The 22,587-nt window shown below is 45.9% G+C and overlaps 1 protein-coding gene across 1 annotated transcript in view; it reads right to left on the bottom strand.

Moving 5' to 3' along the window:
- Positions 1-21,888, bottom strand: part of lmx1al (LIM homeobox transcription factor 1, alpha-like) — a 252,962-nt gene extending 231,074 nt beyond the window's left edge. The window contains exons 1-3 of the mRNA XM_078531144.1: positions 21,828-21,888; positions 12,112-12,191; positions 11,537-11,723 (exon numbers count right to left, since the gene is read on the bottom strand). Coding sequence (XP_078387270.1) covers positions 11,537-11,723; positions 12,112-12,163 — 239 coding nt within the window. The 5' untranslated portion in view covers positions 12,164-12,191; positions 21,828-21,888. The remainder of the gene's footprint in view (positions 1-11,536; positions 11,724-12,111; positions 12,192-21,827) is intronic.
- Between the last annotated feature and the right edge of the window lie 699 nt (positions 21,889-22,587).

Below are 22,587 nucleotides of genomic sequence, written 5' to 3'. Positions count from 1 at the left end.
GTGAGCTGCCTTCTTGAATCACTGCAGTCCATGTGGTGTAGGCACACCCACAGTACTGTTAGGGAGGGAGTTCCAGGATCTTGACCTAGTGACGGTGAAGGAACGGCGATATATTTCCAAGTCAGGATGGTGAGTAGCTTGGAGGGGATCTTCCAGGTGGTGGTGTTCCCCATGCGTCTGCTGCCCTTGTTCTTTTAGCAGGTAGTGGTTGTGGGTTTGGAAGGTGTTGTCTGAGGAGGCTTGGTGGGTTTCTGCACTGCATCTTTAGATGGTACACACTGCTGTCACTGTGCATTAGTGATGGAGTGAATAGATCTTTGTGGATGTCGTGTCAATCAAATGGGCTGCTTTGTCCTGGGTGGTGTCAAGCTTCTTGGAGTTGTTAGAGCTGCACTTATCCAGGCAAGTGGAGATATTCCAACACACCCCTGACATGTGCCTCGTAGATGGTGCACAGGCTTTGGGGAGTCAGAAGGTGAATTACTCACTGCAGGATTTTAAAAATTCATTCATGGGATGTGGGCGTCGCTAGCTAGGCCAGCATTTATTGTCCATCCCTAATTGCCCTGGAGTTTCCTAGCCTCTGACCATAGTATTTATATGTCTAGTCCAGTTCAGTTTCTGGTCAATGGTAACTATGCCCCCTCACCCCCCCAGGATATTGATAGAGGGTACCATTGACCAGTTAACAAGAGTTTTAACTCTTTTAGCCAACACTCAGAATATTCAACCGAATTCTGCTGGAGATGTTTCCTTCATGGCAGCTTGTTCTAAACACTCCAAACTAAACTGCTCAAATAAAGAACTGCTCCTAGGAACCTAATCATTCCTATAATTAACTTGTTGACCTTTGTTTCTCTATTGTTCAAGTCTGAGGCAGCCTGGTCACATGATCATTCACAGGAATTCAGCCTTTTTTTCCATCAGAGCTCAGCACCTAGTTCTTAAAGGGGTCACTACTCCACATAAAATATAATACTTTTTCTCCCAAAAGTACATGAGTCATCACTTGTCACCACTTAAAAGAAAAAAAACCTTACTGAAGTAAAGATTTTTTTTCACCAGTCTTTACAATACTACACATTTTACATTGTACGCACTTTAGCAACTACCTTATTACATACAATACACTCGGTTATCCCTTCCTCATAGTCAAATCAAAACTTAACTGTTTGATATCTTGCGATCCCAGGTGTTTGATACAATGATGATAGCATTTAAACAAATGGAGAATTACGGGCGGAATTTCCCCAAACTTGCACTAAGTGCGGTAGCGAGTGGGTAAAACGACACTTTACCCGCCGGCCACAGTGGTGGGTTTTCACACCGTGTCGTCCCGAACCCGCCTCATTATTTATGCACTCCCAGGAAACACGCCCCTTCCATGGCGGGCGGGCACTCATTCACCCGCCACACCATCACCCCGCCGCTGCATCATGCCTGGCGCCATTGTTAAAGTCCAGGCGCAAGCACAGTGCTCATTGCTTCCAGCTCACCACTGCTGCCCAGGAGACTGGGCCCTGAAACTGAAGAAAACTGCAGCCCCCAGGTTTAATGACGTGCCCCTCGAGCGACTTTTGGATGCCGTGGAGGCCGGTGGGGATGTCCTGTACCCCGGCTCTGGCCGCAGGATGGGCAGCAACATGACCTCTCTGGCTTTGGAGGCGGTGGTCAGTGCCAGTGCCCTTAGGAAGAGGACAGCCACCCAGTGCTGTAAGAGGATGAATGATCTCCTCCGTTCCACCAGGGTAAGTCACTCTTCTCATCACTCCCAACTCTCACACTCACAAACCCATCACACACCCACAGGGCCCTCACTCGCTGCCAGTTCAAGGGGCATCACTATTCACTCTCTCACACTCACTGTCATTGTCCTCATCCCGTCCATGGGACCACTCACCACCCACACAGGCCAGGCGTACTTATCATCTGGCCAGGCAGGCGCCCTGATACACTCTCTCCATCTGTATTCATGCAGGACAAGCTGGCACACAAGAGGGAGAGGTCGCTGACTGGTGGAGGAATGTCCGGAATAAAGGTCCTCACAGACTTCGAAAACAGAGCCATCCAGCTGGCCGGTGAGGATCTGGACCGGTCCTGTGCTGACGATGAGGTCGGCGCTGCTCTACCAAGTGAGGATCCAGCAGTGCAACATCCATCAGATAACCATGCTGTGAGTGATGTGTCCTGTTTCACAGGCCACTGCTATGCACTAATTATCTCCCCTTGCTTTCACAGGCACATCTGGGAAACAGCCGACAGAGTCCATGACCCAGGGCCTCCAATCAAGCCCCGAAGAAACCTCTGAAGAGGAATCTGGAGGTAACCTCCTTTAAGTCCCGGTCCTAGCGCTCACCCACACCCTCCACCAGCGCAGAGACACACACCTCGGTGGGACCTAGCTTTAGAGTAGCCTCAGGATCACAATCTGGTGAGCACATCGCACTGTCTGATCCACAGCAGGTGGAGGCAGGGACTTCCCAGACGTCCGGCACTCAGAGGACTGCTGGAGGCCAGAACTTTGCTGAGTCCGAGTCAGATGATGAGCCTCTGGACTCGGTCATGTCACAGTTGCTGGAGCTGCAAAGGCAGCTCGGGAACATCAGGAAGGGATGTCCGCTGCACTCCTCAGATTGCAAGGCATGATGGAGGCGTCTGTCCGCCTTCAGGCTGAGGTGATAGCGCCGGCATGGCAACGCACTGAGGTCAACACTGGTAGGATAGTGGCCGCCATGGAGACCTTGGTCCAGGATGTTGCTCCTGCACTGCTGCGTGGGCTGAACTCCATCACTGACACCAGAATTGGCCTCCAACAGTGCGTATGCGAGAGGGGTGCCGGGTAGCTCGATCTCACTCCAGCTACCCCTTCTCCTCAAGGAGTCAGCCTGAGGCCCTCAGGCACCCATAGGGAAGAGGATCAGCAGGTGCACATCCCGGGGCCATCCACCCAGGTGACTCTGGGAGTGTCCGGCCCATCCGAATCCCCTCTTCCTGTGACCTCCGTAGCTCCAGCTTCACAGGCCGAGGGGGCCACTGATACTCAGCAGGACCCTGAAAGCAGGCCGGGGCCCACCAAGTCTCTGCCTTCCAAAGTCATCACAGACAGGGCGTAGCAGTCATGAGGCTGCCTCCACCTCCGCTGTGGATGTCCAGGGAGCACCAAGACGTAGCAGCAGGGTTAGGATGGCTGAGGAGAATTAGTTGCACAGCCTGGGCATGGGTGTTAATCACTTGAGGACCCTGTCTATGGCTCCTTGTTCTGATGAGCAGTGTTTGTGTCACTCAGATGTGAAACCTTTCTGCACAAGATAAAGGCAGGTGTCTCAGTCCAGGGCCTCTTCCCTGTGCTTTGTGCAGCCTTCAGACCAAAGTGATGGTCCGGCCTCACACTCCCTGGACCCATTACTGATGCCTGCACCTCGATGGTGCTTGTCATTGCTGCCAGAATGTAGTTGGCAGGTGTCACAGAGTTCCATCATTCTCTCTGTGTGCTCTCAGCACCTTTAAGGTGGGGCTGGCCCCCATCTCATCAGCACATGTGATCCTGAAGGGCTCAGGTGCTAAAGGCAAACAAAGCATCAGATGGTTCTAAAGTTTCATGGCTGTGTCTCTAAGATATGGCCCTGATCACAGAGTGCAAGTGAGCTGCCCTCGGCCAGACAGGAGTCAGACATTCTCAGAGGCTTTGTGAAGATCTATGGAGTGTCCTCACTTCATGTTGTCATCATCCTCCTGCAATCAAGCGACTATTAGGGCCTCCACTGCGTCTCCATGACAGGAGCATTATCAAAGAGGGTATTCGTGCTGCCATAAGCCAGACTGGAGTCAAACATTCACAGATGCAATGTGAGGAACTATGGGGTCACCTCACTGCATCTCGTCATCATCCTCCACAAATCTGGGCCTCCCGAGTGTGCCTGCCTCGTCTAGCCTGTGCAAGGTCCTCATCCCCATCATTGTTGCCTCCGAGGACCTCCTCAGCCTCATCCCCTTCGGCGTCCTCCTCATCGGAGGAGATCTGCAGCTCCTCCAGCTCCTCCTCAGCCAGCTCCTCTCCCTGTTGCAGCGCCAGGTTGTAAAGGGCACAGCAAACGATGATGATGTGTGACACCCTCTGTGGACTGTATTGCAGCGCTCCACTAGACTGGTCCAGGCACCGGAGCCTCATCTTCAGCATCCCGATGGTTACCTCCAGCAAGTTGCGAGCTGCAGCATGAGCCTCATTATACCGTCGCTCTGCTGCAGTCTGAGGCTGCCGCTCGGCATCATCAGACACGGACTCTGCGGGGAGCCCTTGTCCCCGAGGAGCATCCCTGCAGCCTCAGTGGATCCTGGAAGACTCCAGGGATCAGTGACCGACTGAGGATGTAGGCATCATGCACACTCCCTGGAAACCGAGCGCACACCTGCAGGATGTGTTTCTGGTGGTCGCATACCAGCTGCACATGCACAACCTTGCGGTTGATGTAGTCACCGTGTGTTGTGACGGAGATCTGAGCGCCACATGAGTGCAGTTGATCGCATCCTGCACCAGCGGGAAACCCGAGATCTGGGTGGATCCCATCACTCTGGCATCCTGGCTATCCTGGTCCCGGGCAAAATGCACAAAGTTGTGTGCCCTCGAGAAGATGGCATCCGTGACCTCATGGATGCATTTGTGGGTGGCAGATTGTGAAATCCTACAGAGGTCACCTGTGGAGCGCTGAAAGGAGCCACTGGCAGAGAAATTGAGCACCGCGGTCACTCTCACAGCCAATGGCAGTGGATGCCCTCCATGTCCCCTTGGCACCAAGTCCTGCAGTAAGTGGCAGATGTGAGGCACCAGGTCCCTAGACATGCGCAGTCCTGGTCGGCACTGGTTCTCGGTCATCTGCAGGATTGAAAGGTGGCGTCGATAGACTGGGTGTCGCTAGGCACTGCCCAGCGCCAGCTCGCTGTGGCTCTTGGGTGGCGTGTGTAAGAGCCCCAGCTGCCCCTTCTTCCTGAGGCTGCTGCCCATCTCGCTGAGCAGCCGGGAGCCTCAGTCGCTCTCTCCTTGGTGAACCTGGTGGCTCTTTGATGCCTCTGCGTTGCTTGAGTGGGCAGATAAGCTAGGAGCCCGACTCCAATCATATCAATGTGGCTGTGCCTGAACTGCCTGAGTTTCGGAGGAATGGTCACTTTTTGCAGGTTTCCTGAATTCGTGGACACTTCCCTCACCCACCCTACTCCCCCCAGCCCGAATTCTTGTGCACTACAGTCAATGGCAGGGCTGTCCATACCTCACCCCCCACAGCACCCGCACCAACACCACCAGTTGCCTCAGAGGCAGGGCTGCCCTTAACCACCACCCCACCCCAGCCACCAGTCACCTCAATGGCAAGGCTGCACTTGCCCCCTGCTTCCCCTCACCCATAAAAGTCGCCTCCGAGGCAGGGCAGCACATACCACCGATCCCCCCTGCGCCCCTGAAGCCTGGAAAGCAACAGGCGACCCCAGCGAGCTCTGCAGGACGTTGCTGTTCACTCACCTCCAGTTTACCCAAAGTGCAGCCGCCAAGTGCACGTCACCTCTGTGCTGTGGTGAAACACGTCAGCGTGCTTTCCCGCCGACGCGGACGGATGATCCAGCGGGGGTGCAAGAGCCTGGCGGGATGGCCTGATAATGATATGCTGGTGTATTACAATGAGGTTCCCGACGACCGATGTGGGAGAGGGGGAAACGTGGCCCGCTGTCAACGGGCTGGGCGGACAATCGCGACCTGCCTTCCCTCCGTGGTGGAACCGATTGCGCCGCATTGTCCGCTCGCGCCTGCTAGGAAAATTCGGCCCTATGTCCAAAACGAATGAAGTTTATAAGCCTCCTTTATATGCAATTATTGGAGGTATAAATAAATAGACGAACTCAGGATAATGCGTCTGCAATTATATTGCTCCTTCCTGTAACATGAGCATTTTTTGAAGAAAATCATCAATTTCCAGCGAGACAAATGAAGATTTTTAGTCCAAAAAGACCAGTGGATTACGGCCCGTGTCAATCACAGTCTCTCTGGGATTTCTGTAAGTGTGTATCTCAAATTGTTGTCGAGCCAACGCAAGGCTTGATGCTCCCTTTTCAACGGTGAAGCACTTTCATCGACAAGCATTAATGTTTCTCAAAAAATAACGAGCTGGATGCTCTATGTTAGCATCAGATTTTGTAACAACAAGGCTCCCACGCTCACATCGCTGGCATCAATTGCTTTCTTGAATGGTTTGTCGACACTTAGAAATATATCGCCGCTTCTTCACTGTCGCTGGCTCAAAATCCTGGAGCTCCCTTCCTAACAGCGCTGTGTGGGTGTTATACCACTATACCTATACCACAGGGACCGCAGCGGTTGAAGAAGATGGCTCACCACCACCTTCTCCAAGGGCAATTGGGGATGGGCAATAAATGTTGGTCTAGCCAGGGAACGAGTGAGTGATACAAAAGTATATTTGGAGCAGCTAGCACAGGCTCATTGATTAAGACAACTCCAAGGTGGCCTGACAAGGCTCCATCCAGTCATATTTGACTGTTTTCTTCAATAAGTGTGAAAATGGAGTGGCGACTGTGCTGAAATTCAGGGCAAACCTCCTGTAAAACACTCACATTCTGAAGAACCGCGGTCTCCCTTGTTTGATTTCAACGTCCATAATCGCTTAAACTTTAGCTTTTCCTGGCAAATCCTGCCCTTACCCCACGACATGTTCCAAATAAGTCACCTTGGCCTTGGCAAGTTCCTTTTTCTCCAAATTTCCCTCGAAGTCAGCTTTCTCGTAGCCTCTCGATTAATTTACTGAGGTGTTTCACGTGGTCTTTCTAAGTGTCTTGGTTGACCAATAAATCATTGACCTTGACATGTAGTTCGATAGCCCATGAAGAACTTGATTAATCCACCTTTGAAAAGTAGCTGGTGAGCTTTTAATTCTGAATGGCATCACTTTACTTTCATACAGAGTGCAGCGAGTGTTCACCAGGCTGATTCCTGGGATGGCAGGATTGTCGAATGAGGAGAGATTGGGTTGACTGGGCCTGTATTCCCCGGAGTTTAGAAGAATGAGAGGAGATCTCATCGAAATGTATAAAATTCTGACAGGGATGGACAAACTGGATGCAGGGATGATGTCTCCTCTGGCTGGGGGGGTCTAGAACAAGGGGTCACAGTCTCAGGATACGGGGTAGGCTATTTAGGACTGAGATGAGGAGAAACTTCTTCACTCAGAAGGTGGTGAACCTGTGGAATTCTCTATCACAGAGGGCTGAGGAGGCCAAGTCACTGAATGTAGTTAAGAAGGAAATACATAGATTTCTGGACTCTAAAGGTGTCAAAGGGTATAGGGGGAGTGCAGGAGTACAGTGTTGAAATAGAGGATCAGCCATGATCATATTGAATGGCGGAGCAGGCTCGAAGGGCTGGATAACTTACTCCTATTTTCTATATTTCTATGTCTGGTGTTACAAAAGCAGGAATTTCCTTGGCCTGACCTGTTAGTGGCACTTGCCAATGGCTTTTTCATGAATCAATCTTGATGATAAACACCGACTTTCCAACTCTATCCACACAGCCTTCAATTCATGGTATAGGATTAGAATCAGTTCTCGTGCGGCATTCACTTTATGATACTCAATGCAAAATCTTTGTTACGTCAGGTTTTTGTACCTGATGTATAATGGGTAAATTCCAACTGTTTTGACTCTGTTCAATTATATCATTATCCAACAGGAAGGCGATTTCTTCTCTGAGTTGAGCTAATTTCTCAGGGTTGAGTCTATGAGGGTTTTGTTTAATGGATAGAGTACTTCCCACATCAACATCATTCATAGTTAAAGAAATTCACCCTGGTCTATCTTTACAAAGTGATTCATGTAGTTTTAGCAATTTGATTGTGTCACCTTGAGACTCTACTGGAAGCTGGCTGAATATTTTATCCAAATTCTTTAATACCTCCTATTTGACTAATCTTATCATTGTGGGGTTCAATTTGAAAGCTTCTGGCTTCTATCTCAGAGTTTGAACTCTCAGGTATAGTCATATCACTCTCTCCCTTCCTTGCTGCCTGACGTACACTCCTTAATAGGATCCAGTCCATTTGGTGAAGCTGAAACCAAGGTTTATTTTATTGAGTGAGTTTATTGACTTGTTCAGTCTCTCAGCTGCCCTCCCAATCCGCCAGTGTCCCAGCTGTCCTCTATTTCTACTCTCTTTTAAATAAACAAAATAAGAAATCAATAAAATAAACAAATTAAAGGTGGGGGTGGGGGGGAAGGGTGTGGTAAACAGCCACTGAGGGGGCACTAACTAAAACAAAGCACCATATTTAGCTAACTAAACCAAAATATCATTCCCAGGAGTGACGATGCACCCTAACCCCTACCGGTTGTGGAAGGCCTCAAGTGTGCCAGCGGACACCGCGTGCTCCCTCTCCAGGGCCACCCAGCCGTGAACATAGCCAACGTAGAGGGACAGACAGTCTGGCCAGATGATCCCCTCGACCGCCCGCTGCCTGGAGCTGTTGATGGCCACCTTCACCAGGCCCAGAGGCAGGCTTATGAGGAGGTCCTCGCCTGCCCCTCTCCACAACGGGGTGACCAAAGATCAGGAGCGTGGGGCTGAAGTGCAACCGAAAATTGAGGAGCAGCCCCTTCAAATATCTAAATCTACATGAATATGGAACACGGGCTCCCCTGTGAGAAAACACGTGCGGCCTGGGAGTCCACGGATACCTTAACCTCCTACCGCAGGGCGTTGCTACATGCAACGCCCTCCCCGATGGAGAAAGGGAGGGCTCTCTCCAATAGAGCCCCCTCCTCTGGGGACCTCCCACACCACCAGATTGTAGAACAAGAGCACCCTGGCGTGTCTTGGAGGTGGAGGGTGTACATCAGCAGGCCATACAGGAAACCTCTCCCTCCACGCCAAATGGAAAGGCACGGGGGGGTGCGGAATTCCCGTGAGATTCCACGGCTCAAATTGTGGGGCTGCGGCTCCCGAGGGAGATGCCAGGACGCGGGACCAATTTTTATCCTTTCCTGGCTTGTGGGCATCGCTGGCAATTGTCGCCCATCCCTAATTGCCCCTTACTCTGAGGGGCTTTCGAGGCCAAAGGGCAGTGAAGGGTCAACCACATGGCTGTGGGTCTGGAGTCACATGTAGGCCAGACCGGGTAAGGACGGCAGATTTCCTTCTCTAAGGGGGCATCAGTGAACCAGGTGGGTCTTTAACGCCAATTGATGATATCACCATGACTGAGACGAGTTTCCGATTCCAGGTTTATTCATTGAGTTTAGATACCGCCGGCTGCTGTGGTGGGATTTGAACCCGTGAGTGAGCATTAGCTCTGGGCCTCTAGGATTGCAAAATCAGTGACACTACCACGACGCCACCACGACCTTTGAGGCCCTGGGAGATAAATCCACGATAGTTGGAAGATATTGATACCCAGGCCTTGGTGGACGCGGGTGATCGGCGGGCCCGGGAGTGACTGGGAAACGGACCTCCCTCCCCCACGGCGATCGGCCCCAACCACGATTCAACGAAACGCGCGCTGAAAAGCTCAGCGCGGCCGGGGTGGGGGGGGCAAGAAGAGGGTGGGCGACGACATCACCGGGGCGTGGGGGCACTGGTGAGCTCTGCAAGATAGCTCCTTGAAGACCATCAGCTACCTCAGGGAGCTGCAGACCTTCAACTGGTTCAATAAAGGTTTAAAAAGCCGCAAAAAAATGTCCGTGCACCACAATCGAGCACCTGAAAATATACCTCATCAAGACGCTGTCCACAGATGTTTATTTTTATTTTTATTTCGTGACGGAGATTTCACCCCGCCCTTGGGTGAGGTTTGATAAAAATCGTAATGGCCGCCTGGCTGGTTCGCCCGTCCGCCAACCGTAAGGCTGGACGGGCCACGAAAAATCGGGAGTCAATTGCGCTGCTGATGGGCTTAAGTTGCCCTCTTAATTGTCGGTGGGCGCTCTTCCGACTTTTGCGTGTGCCCGCCGAGCGAAATATCGCCCGAGTGCGCGGTGATGTCAGGACGCTCGCCTGACGTCACCTCGTGTGACTTTACGCCCAATCAGGTCAGGCACACGCCCACCTATGGGATGTAAAATTGCAGCTTTAGGTAAGACCCCACATAATCCACTAGAGCCCCGCTAAACGGTTCATCAAGAGCGGGAACAGGGATCAATGAAGCTGGTTTAATTGACGGCTGATGTTCTCCAACCGTTTGGCATTGAGACATGTCTTACAGAACTCAACCACATCCCTGTGCAGCCCAACCAGCAAAAATGTTTCGTCATTGTAGCCTGAATCTTTCTCACTCCTAAATGACCGGCCATTGGAATCTCACGCATAATCTTTAAAATTCCCCTGCACTAACCAGGAGTGACAACAATTTGATAGGCTACAGTCCATTCCTCATCCACTGGTCTTTGAGGAGCTCTCCATTTCTCCTTTAAAGTATCATTTTTTAAAAAAAGTAATAACATAGGGGAGCATTTCAGATTCTTCCTGGGAATATGCCGTCTGAGATAATCCCTGTAAACCTGGAACCACCTGCTGGGCTTCAGTTTAAGAAGGTACCGATCGACTAAGTAAGTCATCCTTAGTCTTTACAAGGTTTTTATCCTCATCCGACTTCCTGAAAGTAGTCCTGGCTAATCGAACACCTGAATTATTCTCCCTTTCTGTTGAATTTGCTTCATCCTGTCTCACCTTACGAGCCGGAGACCTCGTTAACATGCAACCGGGAACAATCCAGATGCTCCTCCTGCAAAATCTCTGTTTCTCTCACTTCAACTAGCTTTCTTGAAACTCTTGGAGATGCTGATGCTGTAACCCCTGCCAAATTATTTCCCAATCGGAAGATGGTAGTAGGTTCTGGGGGAACACTTTGCAACTGCACTCTTGATATGTTTTTAGTACTCATTGCATTTAGTGATACACTCTTTTCTGAAGACTCTCTAGACATTCCTCCTACTGCAACTGGTTCCCCTTTAAACTTCCAACAATTCGCTTTCCTATGCCCCAGCTTATCACAATGTAAACACATGAAATTCTCTACATCACAACCGCAAGAATATTCTACAATTCACTACAATCCCAGGATGGTCAGCAAATTCATCACAATCCCAGAATAATCGACAATTCAGCACAATCCCAGAATATCCACAATTTAACAAAGCTGCACAATATTCCACAATTGACCCTCGTCCCAGAATCATCAACAATTCATCACAACTCCAGAATAATCCACAATTCAGCACAATCCCAGTATCATCAGCAATTCACCAAATCCCAGAATAATCCACAATTCAGCACAATTCCTGAATAACCCACAATTTAACACATTCGTGGAATATTCCATAACTGATCGTCATCCCAGAATCATCAACAATTCACCACAATTCCAGAATAATCCACAATTCATTGCAATCCTGCAGCAATCCAAAGTTCATCGCCATTCCAGAATCATCAGCAATTCTTTACAATCCCAGAACACTGAATGAAGATGAATTAATAAACCAGGAGTCTTACTTTTCATAGTCCTGTTTGCAGTACAGCTGCCGATCCCGGCAGTAGCAGGTACCAGAGAGTGGCTGCCGACAAGATGTACATTTTAAACATGCTTCATGCCAGGATCGCTCGTTGACCCGTAGGAGGTAGCGGTCAGTGATGGGAACTTTGCAGCCCGCACACATCTGGTCTGGTTCCTGCTCTGAGCCTAGACAACAACATTCCGTAATGAGTTCATAAAATAGTTTCCTTTATCGTCATGCAGATCTGCCCCTGCCCTCATCCACCAGCCCTTCCGCCGCGGGTGCACCATAGCTGCAGTGCGTGTGATCTAGAGGATGGCCACACTCACCAAATCTTTAACAGCACCTCCCAAACCTGCAACCTCCATCACCTGGAAGGACAAGAGTAGCTGGTGTGTGGGAGCAACCCCGTGTCTCATGCCCCCATGCACTTGGACTATGCCCACATCTAATGTCCTGGTCCGAGTATCCCATGCCCGACGTATTGATCCTGTGACCAATGAGCACAAAGGTGGACACTCGAAAATCATTTATCGGGAGAAAATAACAGGCTTATGAGGATCAAATACTCACCGGGATCGAGCGTTTGTTGTTTCAAACACGTAGGAGTCTCTTCTGTTTTCATGTTTCCTGGCACATTCAGTGATACAAACCTGTCAATTTAATAGATAAATCTCACATCAATAGTAAACAGAAGGGTCAAATATATTCAACCAACTTTGGGCTTGTGGCAGACGGCTGTACATTTCGAACTATGGCGAACTATGGTTAAAGAAGAAGCAACATTGCTTGAAACCGGAATGTGTTGGGCTCACTGAGGGGTAAGCTGCTTGTCCATCAGCTGGAATTCTCTATCACAGAGGGCTGTGGAGGCCAAGTCACCGAATATATTTAAGAAGGAAATAGATTTCTAGACACAGGTGCCAGGCGATGACCATCTCCAACGAGAGAGAATCCAACCATCACCCCTCGACATTCAATGGCATTACCATCACTGAACCCCCCATTATCAACATCCTTGACCAGAAACTGAACTGGACTAGCCATATAAATACTGTGGCTACAAGAGCAGGTCTGAGGCTAGGAATCCTGCGCCAAGTAATTCACCTCCTGACTCCCCAAAACCTGCCCACCATCTACAAGGCACAAGTCAGGAGTGTGATGGAATACTCTCCACTTGCCTGGATGAGGGCAGCTCCAACAACACTCAAGAAGCTTGACACCGTCCAGGACAAAGCAGCCTGTCTGATTGGCACCTCATCCACAAACATTCACTCCATTCCCTCCACCACTGACACACAGTAGCAGCAGTGTGTGTACTATCTACAAAATACACTGTAGGAACTCAACAAGCCTCCTTAGACAGCACCTTCCAAACCCACAACTACTACCATCTGGAAGGACAAGGGCAGCAACACATGAGAGCACCACCACCTGGAAGTTCCCCTCCAAGCCACACACATCATCCTGACTTGGAAATATATCGCCGTTCCTTCACTGTCGCTGGGTCAAAATCATGGAACTCTCTCCCTCCCAGTACTCTAGGTGTACCAACACCACACGGACTGCAGCGGTTCAAGAAGGCAGCTCACCACCACCTTCTCAAGGGCAATTAGGGATGGGCAATTGATGCTGGCCTAGACAGCAATGCCCACATCCTGTGAAGGCTGGGTGTAGAACAGCAGGGGAGTTCTCCCCAAGGTCCTGGCCAATATTTATCCCTCAACCAGGATCTCTAAAACAGATTATCTGACCATGCATCACTTGGCTGGTTGTGGGAGCTTGCTGTGTGCAATTGGCTGCTACATTTCCCACATTACAGCATTTTAAAAGTACTTTATGGGTTGTAAAGCACTTTGTTCTATCCTGAGGTTGTGAAAGGCACTATATAATTGCAAGTTTTGCTTTTTAAAATATGAATTGGAATTCAATGTAGTGGATTACTTTTTGGAAACCTGCTTTAATGAGCTTCAGCCTTATTGCAGCAGGTGGCTCCTCTGGCTTTACCACCCATTCCCGAAAAGGCATATTAAGTGGAAATGATCTGTTTTACCGGCTGAATTAATTCTGTCTGTTGATGCACTTCCCGCCCACAGATTCAGAACGATTCTGCATCCAAATGTGACTGGTACAATCTAGAGCTGCCTTATAGTTAGTCAGAGAGAGGGAGAGAATGAATGACTTTCAAGGGAATTCTTTAGGTCTTGTACCTCATCTTGTTAAAGTGGTGTGCGATTCAATAAGCTTATTGTCAGGGAACGCCCACTGCTAATATGAAAAGGTGAATGACTGTTAGAGTTGTGTGATATGTTCTGCTGCTGAACCAGAAACCTTTGCACATGCAAGACAATCAGGAGAGGGAAGGGAAATCATTTACAGAAGGTGTTGATACCTGAAGCACTCCCCATTGTGTACCATAATGAGGCATTTAGCCAGCCCCTTGCATTGACCCACCGTGGAATCTTGTCTAACATCTGCACGTGTGTTCTCACTGTAACCACATTTGCCAGGTTGTGGGTCAATTTTTTTTCATTCATTCACGGGATGTGAGCTTCACTGGCTGGGCCAGCATTTATTGCCCATCCCTAGTTGCCCTTGAGAAGGCGGTGGTGAGCTGCCTTCTTGAACTGCTGCAGTCCATGTGGTGTAGGTACACCCACAGTGCTGTTAGGAAGGGAGTTCCAGGATTTTGACCCAGCGACAGTGAAGGAACGGTAATATATTTCCAAGTCAGGATGCTGAGTGACTTGGAGGGGAAATTCCAGGCGGTGGTGTTCCCATGAATCTGCTGCCCTTGCCCTTCTAGATGGTAGTGGTCATGGGTTTGGAAGGTGCTGTCTAAGGAGGCTTGGTGAATTTCTGCAGTGCATCTTGTAGATGGTACACACTGCTGCCACTGTGCGTTGGTGGTGGAGGGAGTGAATGTTTGTGGATGGGGTGCCAATCAAACAGGCTGCTTTGTCCTGGATGGTGTCAAGCTTCTTGAGTGTTGTTGGAGCTGCACTCACCCAGGCAAGTGGGGAGTATTCCATCACACTCCTGACTTGTGCCTTGCAGATGGTGAACAGGCTTTGGGGAGTCAGGTGATGAGTTACTCGCTGCAGGATTCCCAGCCTCTGACCTGCTCTTGTAGCCACAGTATTTATATGGCTAGTCCAGTTCAGTTTCTGGTCAATGGTAACCCCCAGGATGTTGATAGTGGGGGATTCAGTGATGGTAATGCCATTGAACGTCAAGGGGATGTTGAACAATGCCTTTGAACAATTTAACTCTTAAAATGCTGCAAGGGAAACTCAGGCTCCCTGGGTTCCCTGTTTTATTTCGTTTTTGTCTCACAATCAACAGTGTTTACAGGAACAGCAATGTAACCTGAATCAGGCACACATCTGTGGCTGTATTATGTGAATTAATGATAACCCAACGCACCTAAAATAAACAAGAATGCATAACATTTCAAAAATGGTTCACATCACCTGATCTTTATCTCATTCTGCCTATCTCTTTCTGTATATATCTGCCTCTGCCTCTCCTTTTCAGCCTTGCTTTCTCTCTCTCGCTCTCCTTCTCAGCTCTTTCCCTACTACCTGTATCTAGAAAACATTCTCCCCACTTCCTTTTCCTGTTTCCTTAGACTCCTATTTTATTGTTTGTAATAAATTCATTTTTGACCATCCACCTTTTCAATAAAAATGGTTGTCAACATTGCTGCTCAGGATGCAGTATGGATTTAGGAATAAGATTCAGACTGGCCTGTGCTTGGATGTGAACCCAGCAATCTCACTATAATATGTGGAGGACAATTACACGTGGGTCAGATGGTTGAGCACAATGCAGTATCAGAGATTAATATGGATGTGCTGTTATTAGATTAATTCTAGCCACAGGGTTAAATATTTAACCAGTGCTCTTTGAATTGTGGGTTGTTAATGTCCATTCTGGGTCAACAAGTGCCAGCATCAAACACTTCCTGGGGGAGGTACAGAACGAGTAAGATAGAGAGTAAAACTCCCTCTACACTGTCCCAGCAAACACTGCCACAACAGAATGTACAGTAAAACATGGGTTTAAAGAGCTATCAACTCATTAAACAGACACTATCCCCAATCAATACTCCACAGATCACTAAAGAGACACTGTCCCCAATAAACACTCGATCAGATTATGAGAGAGAGACTGTCCCCATTACACTCTCTATAGATTATGAAAGAGAGATTGACCCCAATGAACTCCCCACAGACTATTAACAAGAGACTGTCCCTGATAAACACCCCAGAGATTATAAAAGAGAGAATGTCCCCAATAAAAACCCCAGAGATTATTAAAGAGAGACTGTCCCCAATAAACACCCCAGAGATTATAAAAGAGAGACTGTCCCCAATAAACACCCCAGAGATTATAAAAGAGAGACTGTCCCCAATAAACACCCCAGAGATTATTAAAGAGAGACTGTCCCCAATAAACACCCCAGAGATTATTAAAGAGAGACTATCCCCAATAAACACCCCAGAGATTATTAAAGAGAGACTGTCCCCGATAAACATATATAACATATAATGTTGGAATTTAATTTTTTTTTAAATAGAGGTTTAGTTTGTGGGTGTGTCTTAATTGGATTAAAGCCAGTGAGTCTGGGTGCTTTGATGTATAACAAAAACAAACAGAGCTCTGAAGTAGAGTCATACGGACTCGAAACATTAACCCTGTCTTTCTCTCCACAGATGGTGTCAGACCTGCTGAGTTTTTCCAGCATTTTTTGTTTTTGTTTCAGATTTCCAGGATCTGCAGTATTTTGCCTTTTGCTTTGATGTACACTAGTTTTGAGATGTAAGAGAGGTAGAGCGCATTTGCATTTTGTTGAATAGAACATTCAAGAAGGTGAGTGAAATCTGGCACCTAGCTGGCAGAGACCAAGCAATGTTTATATTACTAATAAAATTGGTACTATGAAAGGGGTTTTATTGCTAGAAGAGGTGGAGTTCAAAGGGGCTGGTGACACAATTAGAATTTACATTCAATGAGATGTGCTGGGTATAACAAAGGGCAGTTGTGTGTGTGCAGAGCAGAGGCAATGTAAGATCAAATCCTGTAAGCCTGCAACACTCTGCACAGGAACCAAAGTGAAAGGAACCTCATTTTGAATTTGTAAGGTGAAAATGTTTTGCCTGGTGTCTGCTTAAAGTCTATGGGTTGTTGTTGCCTTAATGGAGATTAATTTGGGAATTTGTTAAAAGTTATGATAGTAGAAAGTTGAAGCCATGTGTATATATTTAAATTAACTTGTCTAAATTAATAAATGTCTCGTGTAGTTTGATATAAAACCCCTCAATTATAGGTGGTCTGATTCCTGAATTTAGAGATGCATCTCAAATATACCACTTAAATTATAGGTTATGACAGTTGTTTAAAGTTTACCTCTGGGGTTTCAAATAACTCAGCCTTTACCAACTGCTGTGTCATAACACACCCCACAGATTATTAAAGAGAGACTGTCCCCAATAAACACTCCACAGTTTATTAAAGAGAGACTGTCCCCAATAAACACCCCAGAGATTATGAAAGAGACTGTCCCCAATAAACACCCCAGATTATTAAACAGCCTGCCCTGAATAAACTTTCCACAGATTATTAAAAAGGGACTGCCCCCAATAAACACTTCACAGATTATTAAAGAGAGACTGTCCTGAATAAACAGTCCTGAGATTATTAAAGAGACACGGTCCCCAGTAAACTGTTGACCAGATTATCAAAGAGTGACTGACTCCAATTAAAAGCCCACAGATTAGTAAAGAAGTACTGTCCCCAATAAACACTACACAATTTTTTTTAAGAAAGATTGCAAAAGAGAGACTGTCCCAAATATACTTTTCACAGGATATTAAAGAGTGTCCCCAATAAACACTCCACAGATTAAAGAGACTGTCTCCAAAAACTCTCCACAGTTTATTAAATACAGACTGTCCCCAATAAACACTCCACAGATTAAAGACACTTTCCCCAATAAACTCTCCGCAGTTTATTAAAGACAGACAGTCCCCGATAAACACTCCACAGTCTATTAAACAGACTGTCCCCAATAAACACTCCATAGATTAATCAAAAGAGACTGTCCCCAATACCCTCTCAATCAGATTATTAAAGAGTGAAGGTATCAAATTAACCCTCCACCTATTATTAAGACCGACCATCCCTGAAAAACTCTCCACAATGTAATAAAGATAAACTGTATCCAATAAACAGATTATTAAAGAGATGCTGTCCCCAATAAACTCTTGATCAGATTATTAAAGAGAGTCTGACACAAATAGCTGTCCACTAATTAGTAAAGAGGGACTGTCCCCAATAAACTGTTCGCAGATTATTAAAATGGACTGTCCCCAATAAACAGTACACAGAATATTAGGAGAGACTGTTCCTGAAAAGCTCTCCAGAGTAGTAAAGATAGACTGTATCCAATAAACTCCCAATCAGACTATTGAAGAGGGACTGTCCCCAATAAACACACAGATTATTAAAGAGGGACTGTCCCCAGTAAACACTGCACAGATTACAAAACAGAGACTGTCCCCAATAAACATTGGACAGGTTATTAAACAGAGACTGTCCCAAACAAACTGTTCCCAGGTTATTAAATAGGTACTGTCCCCAATAAACAATACACAGGTTATTAAATAGGTACTGTCCCCAATAAACAATACACAGGTTATTAAATAGGTACTGTCCTCAATAAACAATACACAGGTTATTAAAGACAGATTGTCCCCAATAAACAATACACAGGTTATTAAAGACAGATTGTCCCCAATAAACAATACACAGGTTATTAAAGACAGATTGTCCCCAATAACCTCGAGCAGATTGTGAAAGACAGACTGTCCCGAATATACTCTTCACAGATTATTAATGAGAGAGACTGTCCCTAATAAACATTCCACAGATTATTAAAGATAGGCTATCCCCAATAAACATTTCACAGGTTATTAAAGAGAGACTGTCCCCAATAAACTCTCCACAGATTATTAGAGATTGTCCCCAGTGAACACTCCATAGATCAATAAAGACTGTCGCCAGTAAACTCTCCACAGATTATTAAAGAGAGACTGTCCCTGATTAACTCTCGATCAGACTGTTAAAGAGACACTGTTTCCAATGAACACTTGATCAGTTTATTAAAGACACACAGTCCCCAATAAAGCTATCAATTATTGAAGAGAGCCTGTCCACTATAATCTCTACAGATATTTAAAAAGGGGAATTAATTACAACAAACTCTATTGAATTCTTAAACAGATTAGTTCATTTTTTTGAGAAGTTTACATATCTTACATTAAAATATACTTCAATATTCAAATATTGATAAATGTAACGTGGAATTCAGGAGAAATACCTTCACATTCAGAGTGCTGAAAATGAGGAGCTTGCTACCACAATTTGTTGAGGCGACTGACAGAGATGCATTTGGAGTGTATGTTAATAAACTTGAGGGGAGACAGGGATGGATGGGAATGCTGATAGGATGAGATGGGGACAGACTGGAACATGAAAACCACCAGATACCAGTATGAATGTCCTGTTTCCGAGCTGTAATTCTGCATATTATACTAAGAATTATATACAGCGAAGATTTGCAAAATTAGAGAATATTGTGAATAATATTCCCAACAGTATAGCTGCCAGCATCAAATACTGAAAACATTACATATACTGAGAATATGTATACTGAGATTATAACTGATATACATAGATTAGTATTCTACTGATGGTTTGTATCCTGAAAATATATATACACTGAGATTATACATGTAGAATATTATTATACATTTACAATATGTATTTATAAGAAGATATGTACATTGAGGTTAATATATGTGCTGAGAATATATATTTCATGGAGTGTATGCGCGCTGGGAATTATATAATAATAATTAATTAATATATAGTATTTGTGGGATTTACTGAAGAATGTCCCAGGTTAACTAAATGAGTATTGTGTTCAAACACTGGGCAGCACCAGTTGCAATCCAATGCAATTCTCACTATGTCTAAATATTTAATACACATAATTTACTGTTAAAATTAATATTGATAATCTCAAACGTCAAAATAGTGTTTCATTCCGAACTGTCATCATTTCAACCAAGGGGGTTTAAATACTGAGGTATCAGACAGGGGGCAAGGCTCCTGTAATCACACCCTTTTGTAACATCGAGTTTTAAACTTGTTCCCGGTGCTTTTCCGAGTTGGTCAGTTCTGCTCCAATCCTGGTTCTCAGGAGCGACTTCGGGGCCGGTGATTGCCTGGGCAGACTGACAGGGAGATGCCTGGCAAGGGGAGGTTGTAGAATCCCCATCCACATAAAAGCCTCGCAAAAAACAAAGTGTACACGAAAGCCCGAGGTTAGGGTGTTTAATAAATAACCGAAGGAAAGGTCGGACTCAGTCGCTTCTGGGCATCAGTTATCGCTGCCCAGTTTACGAACGCATTCAGATAAACTGGGAGGTACTCGGGTAAAACCCCACCAATTAACGAAGGGGGCTAATTGAGTCGAAACAAGTCTCTTTCTGACCTCACCCCCCTGTCTCTCACCTCATCCGCTACGTTTACAGATTTAACACATCTTGCAGGTTAAGTTAAATTATTGGGCATTTCAAACGATACCGGGATTATTCCAATATTGCCCCTCCTTTCTCCCGCATTCCCATTTCAGTGTGGGGAATTCATTCAAACTCATTCCTTGCCGTCAATGTGAATCTCGTGGGTTGATTTGTATTAAACTGGCAACAATTACATCTGAATTTTCAATCTAAACTCGCTCCGGGCTTTCTATTTACTGACTTTGCGAGTCTCCCAGATTTTTTTTTGGGGGTTTTTTTTGTTTGTTTTGTGTTGTGACATCTGCTCCGTTCCAGGGAATTGTTGGGATCGGGAGGCAGCGGCCTGACCGGGAGCACCGAGAGAGGGAGGGAGGCGGACAGTTCAGCCGCCCTGGGTAGCGGCTCAACCGGGCAAGAGAGAGAGACGGGGACCGTCCCAAGGAAGCGGTGGAGAGGGAGAGAGGGAGACTGAAAACGGAATTAAACTGGGACAGTGGGAATAACGGAAGGAATTAACAAACAAACAAGAAGGGGCACAATTGAAGGAATTCGAACAAAAATAAGATGCTGAAAATGGAAGGTCAAATATTTCCATCTTAATCTAATTTAATACAATCTAAATAATTTAATCTATAAATCTCTAACTAATCTCATAAATGTGCTGATTTAATCATCGAATTATCGATCTAACTGAAATGTTTATATGCAAATCTCTACAGTTAACAAAGATAAATATATTCAAATAATTATAAATATATCTGTATTATGATCTGATCATAAGTGATCTCTGATTTAATAAATCTCTATAATTATCTCTATAATAAGCATCATTTATATAAATCTCAATTCGAATATGCTATATATCTAGTTACATATTATGAATATTATATCCATAATGTTACATCTGATTTAACACCAAAAGATAAAATTCTTACACCTATATAATAGCTAAACATTAGATATTATATCTAATATAATCTAATAATATCTAATATATCTGAAAATATCTAAGATTAATAAAATAATAAATATTATCTACATATCTACATAATACCTACATAATATCTAATACGTCTATATAATAGCTACATAATCTAATATATCTTATATATATATAATATCGAACATATAATATCGCTATATATTCATTATATCAATATATTCAATATAATTTCTATATAATATCTAATATCTATATATGCAATATAATATCAATATATCTAATATAATTCTTATATTTTTGGATATAGAGCTCTGTGTAGTTTGAATCTCTGAATATGTTTTGAAATGTATATGTGTTAAAAATGCTGCACAGAGAGAAGGCGTGTGAAGGAATAATTAATATAAACCAGCTTTGTAGTGGCTGAACACAACTCAGTCCGTGTTATCAGGGGGTAGACTGAACACGGAGACGGATCCCGTTCAAGCCTCTGGTGAGAGGGGCTGTTTTGTCAAGTTCAAACTCCACATCTTAACCTGGGCACAGGTCGGATTTTTTTTTTCCAATGTTCTAAGGAGGGTTTGTACTAGACGGATAAAATTCCCAAAGCTGACATTATTCAGGGAGCTGGTTTCCTGGTGCTCTCTCTATCTGTGGGTTCATAGTTGTAGAGTTTAAAACAAGAAATGATCAGAGAGAGAGAGAGAGAGAAAGAGGAGGGTATCTTAATAACCATGACCAGGGATAAATAAACTCACCCAGGACAGAAACTCACACCGACTGAAATTGACCAGCCTGTGAAATTGACAAATTCACCAGCTCTCCTGTTAGTTTCTGCTGGGTTTATTTTATACTGTTTTTTTTGGGGGTGGGGGGCTGTAGTTTGTGTGAACTGATCCGAGTCTGGAACCCAATCGCTCACAGGTTTTTTAATCCTGCATTGGGGGTCAAACTGGGATCTGAGCTGGGAAAGCCCGGGATTCTGCTTTCTGGTCCTTCCCAGTTTTGGGTGGAATTGGAAGGTTATCGAAAGCGACACAAGGTTCAGCAAACGTCCACTTTTAATGTTTTTTTTTAAATCCCGTCTGTTTTTCACTGTCAAGTTAGGGATGAACGAATGGACAAGGAGGTGGCCTGGGTCCCTGTCCTTTTGCCCCCTCCCTGTTTCCATGTGCTGCTGCTCCCTGGGTTTTGGGATCACCTGGATTCGGGTCTCTGTGTGTGTGATGTCCCAAACTGCAGCCACTGACCAAGGCAGCCCCACTGTGAAAGCAGGAGACCCACTCTCCTCAGATCCTCTACAGGAATTCCTCCCGGACACCCAAAACTCTCCCTCAAACTCTTTCTCTGTATCATCAGCAGCATCCTAGACTACAATACTCCCCCCACCCCAATCTCCTCTCCACCAGCTGCTCCCCGACCCCTCGGGATCACCCACAGCCTCGATGTAGCCTTTCCAGGCGTAGTGGGTGTCGCCTCTATGGCAAGGCTGCAGCTTACCTGGGTCTCCGAGTTAGT

This window comes from Cetorhinus maximus, chromosome 28 (assembly GCF_964194155.1).
Source record: "Cetorhinus maximus chromosome 28, sCetMax3.hap1.1, whole genome shotgun sequence".
Lineage (NCBI taxonomy): Eukaryota > Metazoa > Chordata > Chondrichthyes > Lamniformes > Cetorhinidae > Cetorhinus > Cetorhinus maximus.
The sequence above is the reverse complement of the archived record's forward strand: the minus strand, read 5'-3'. Positions and strand labels throughout refer to the sequence as shown.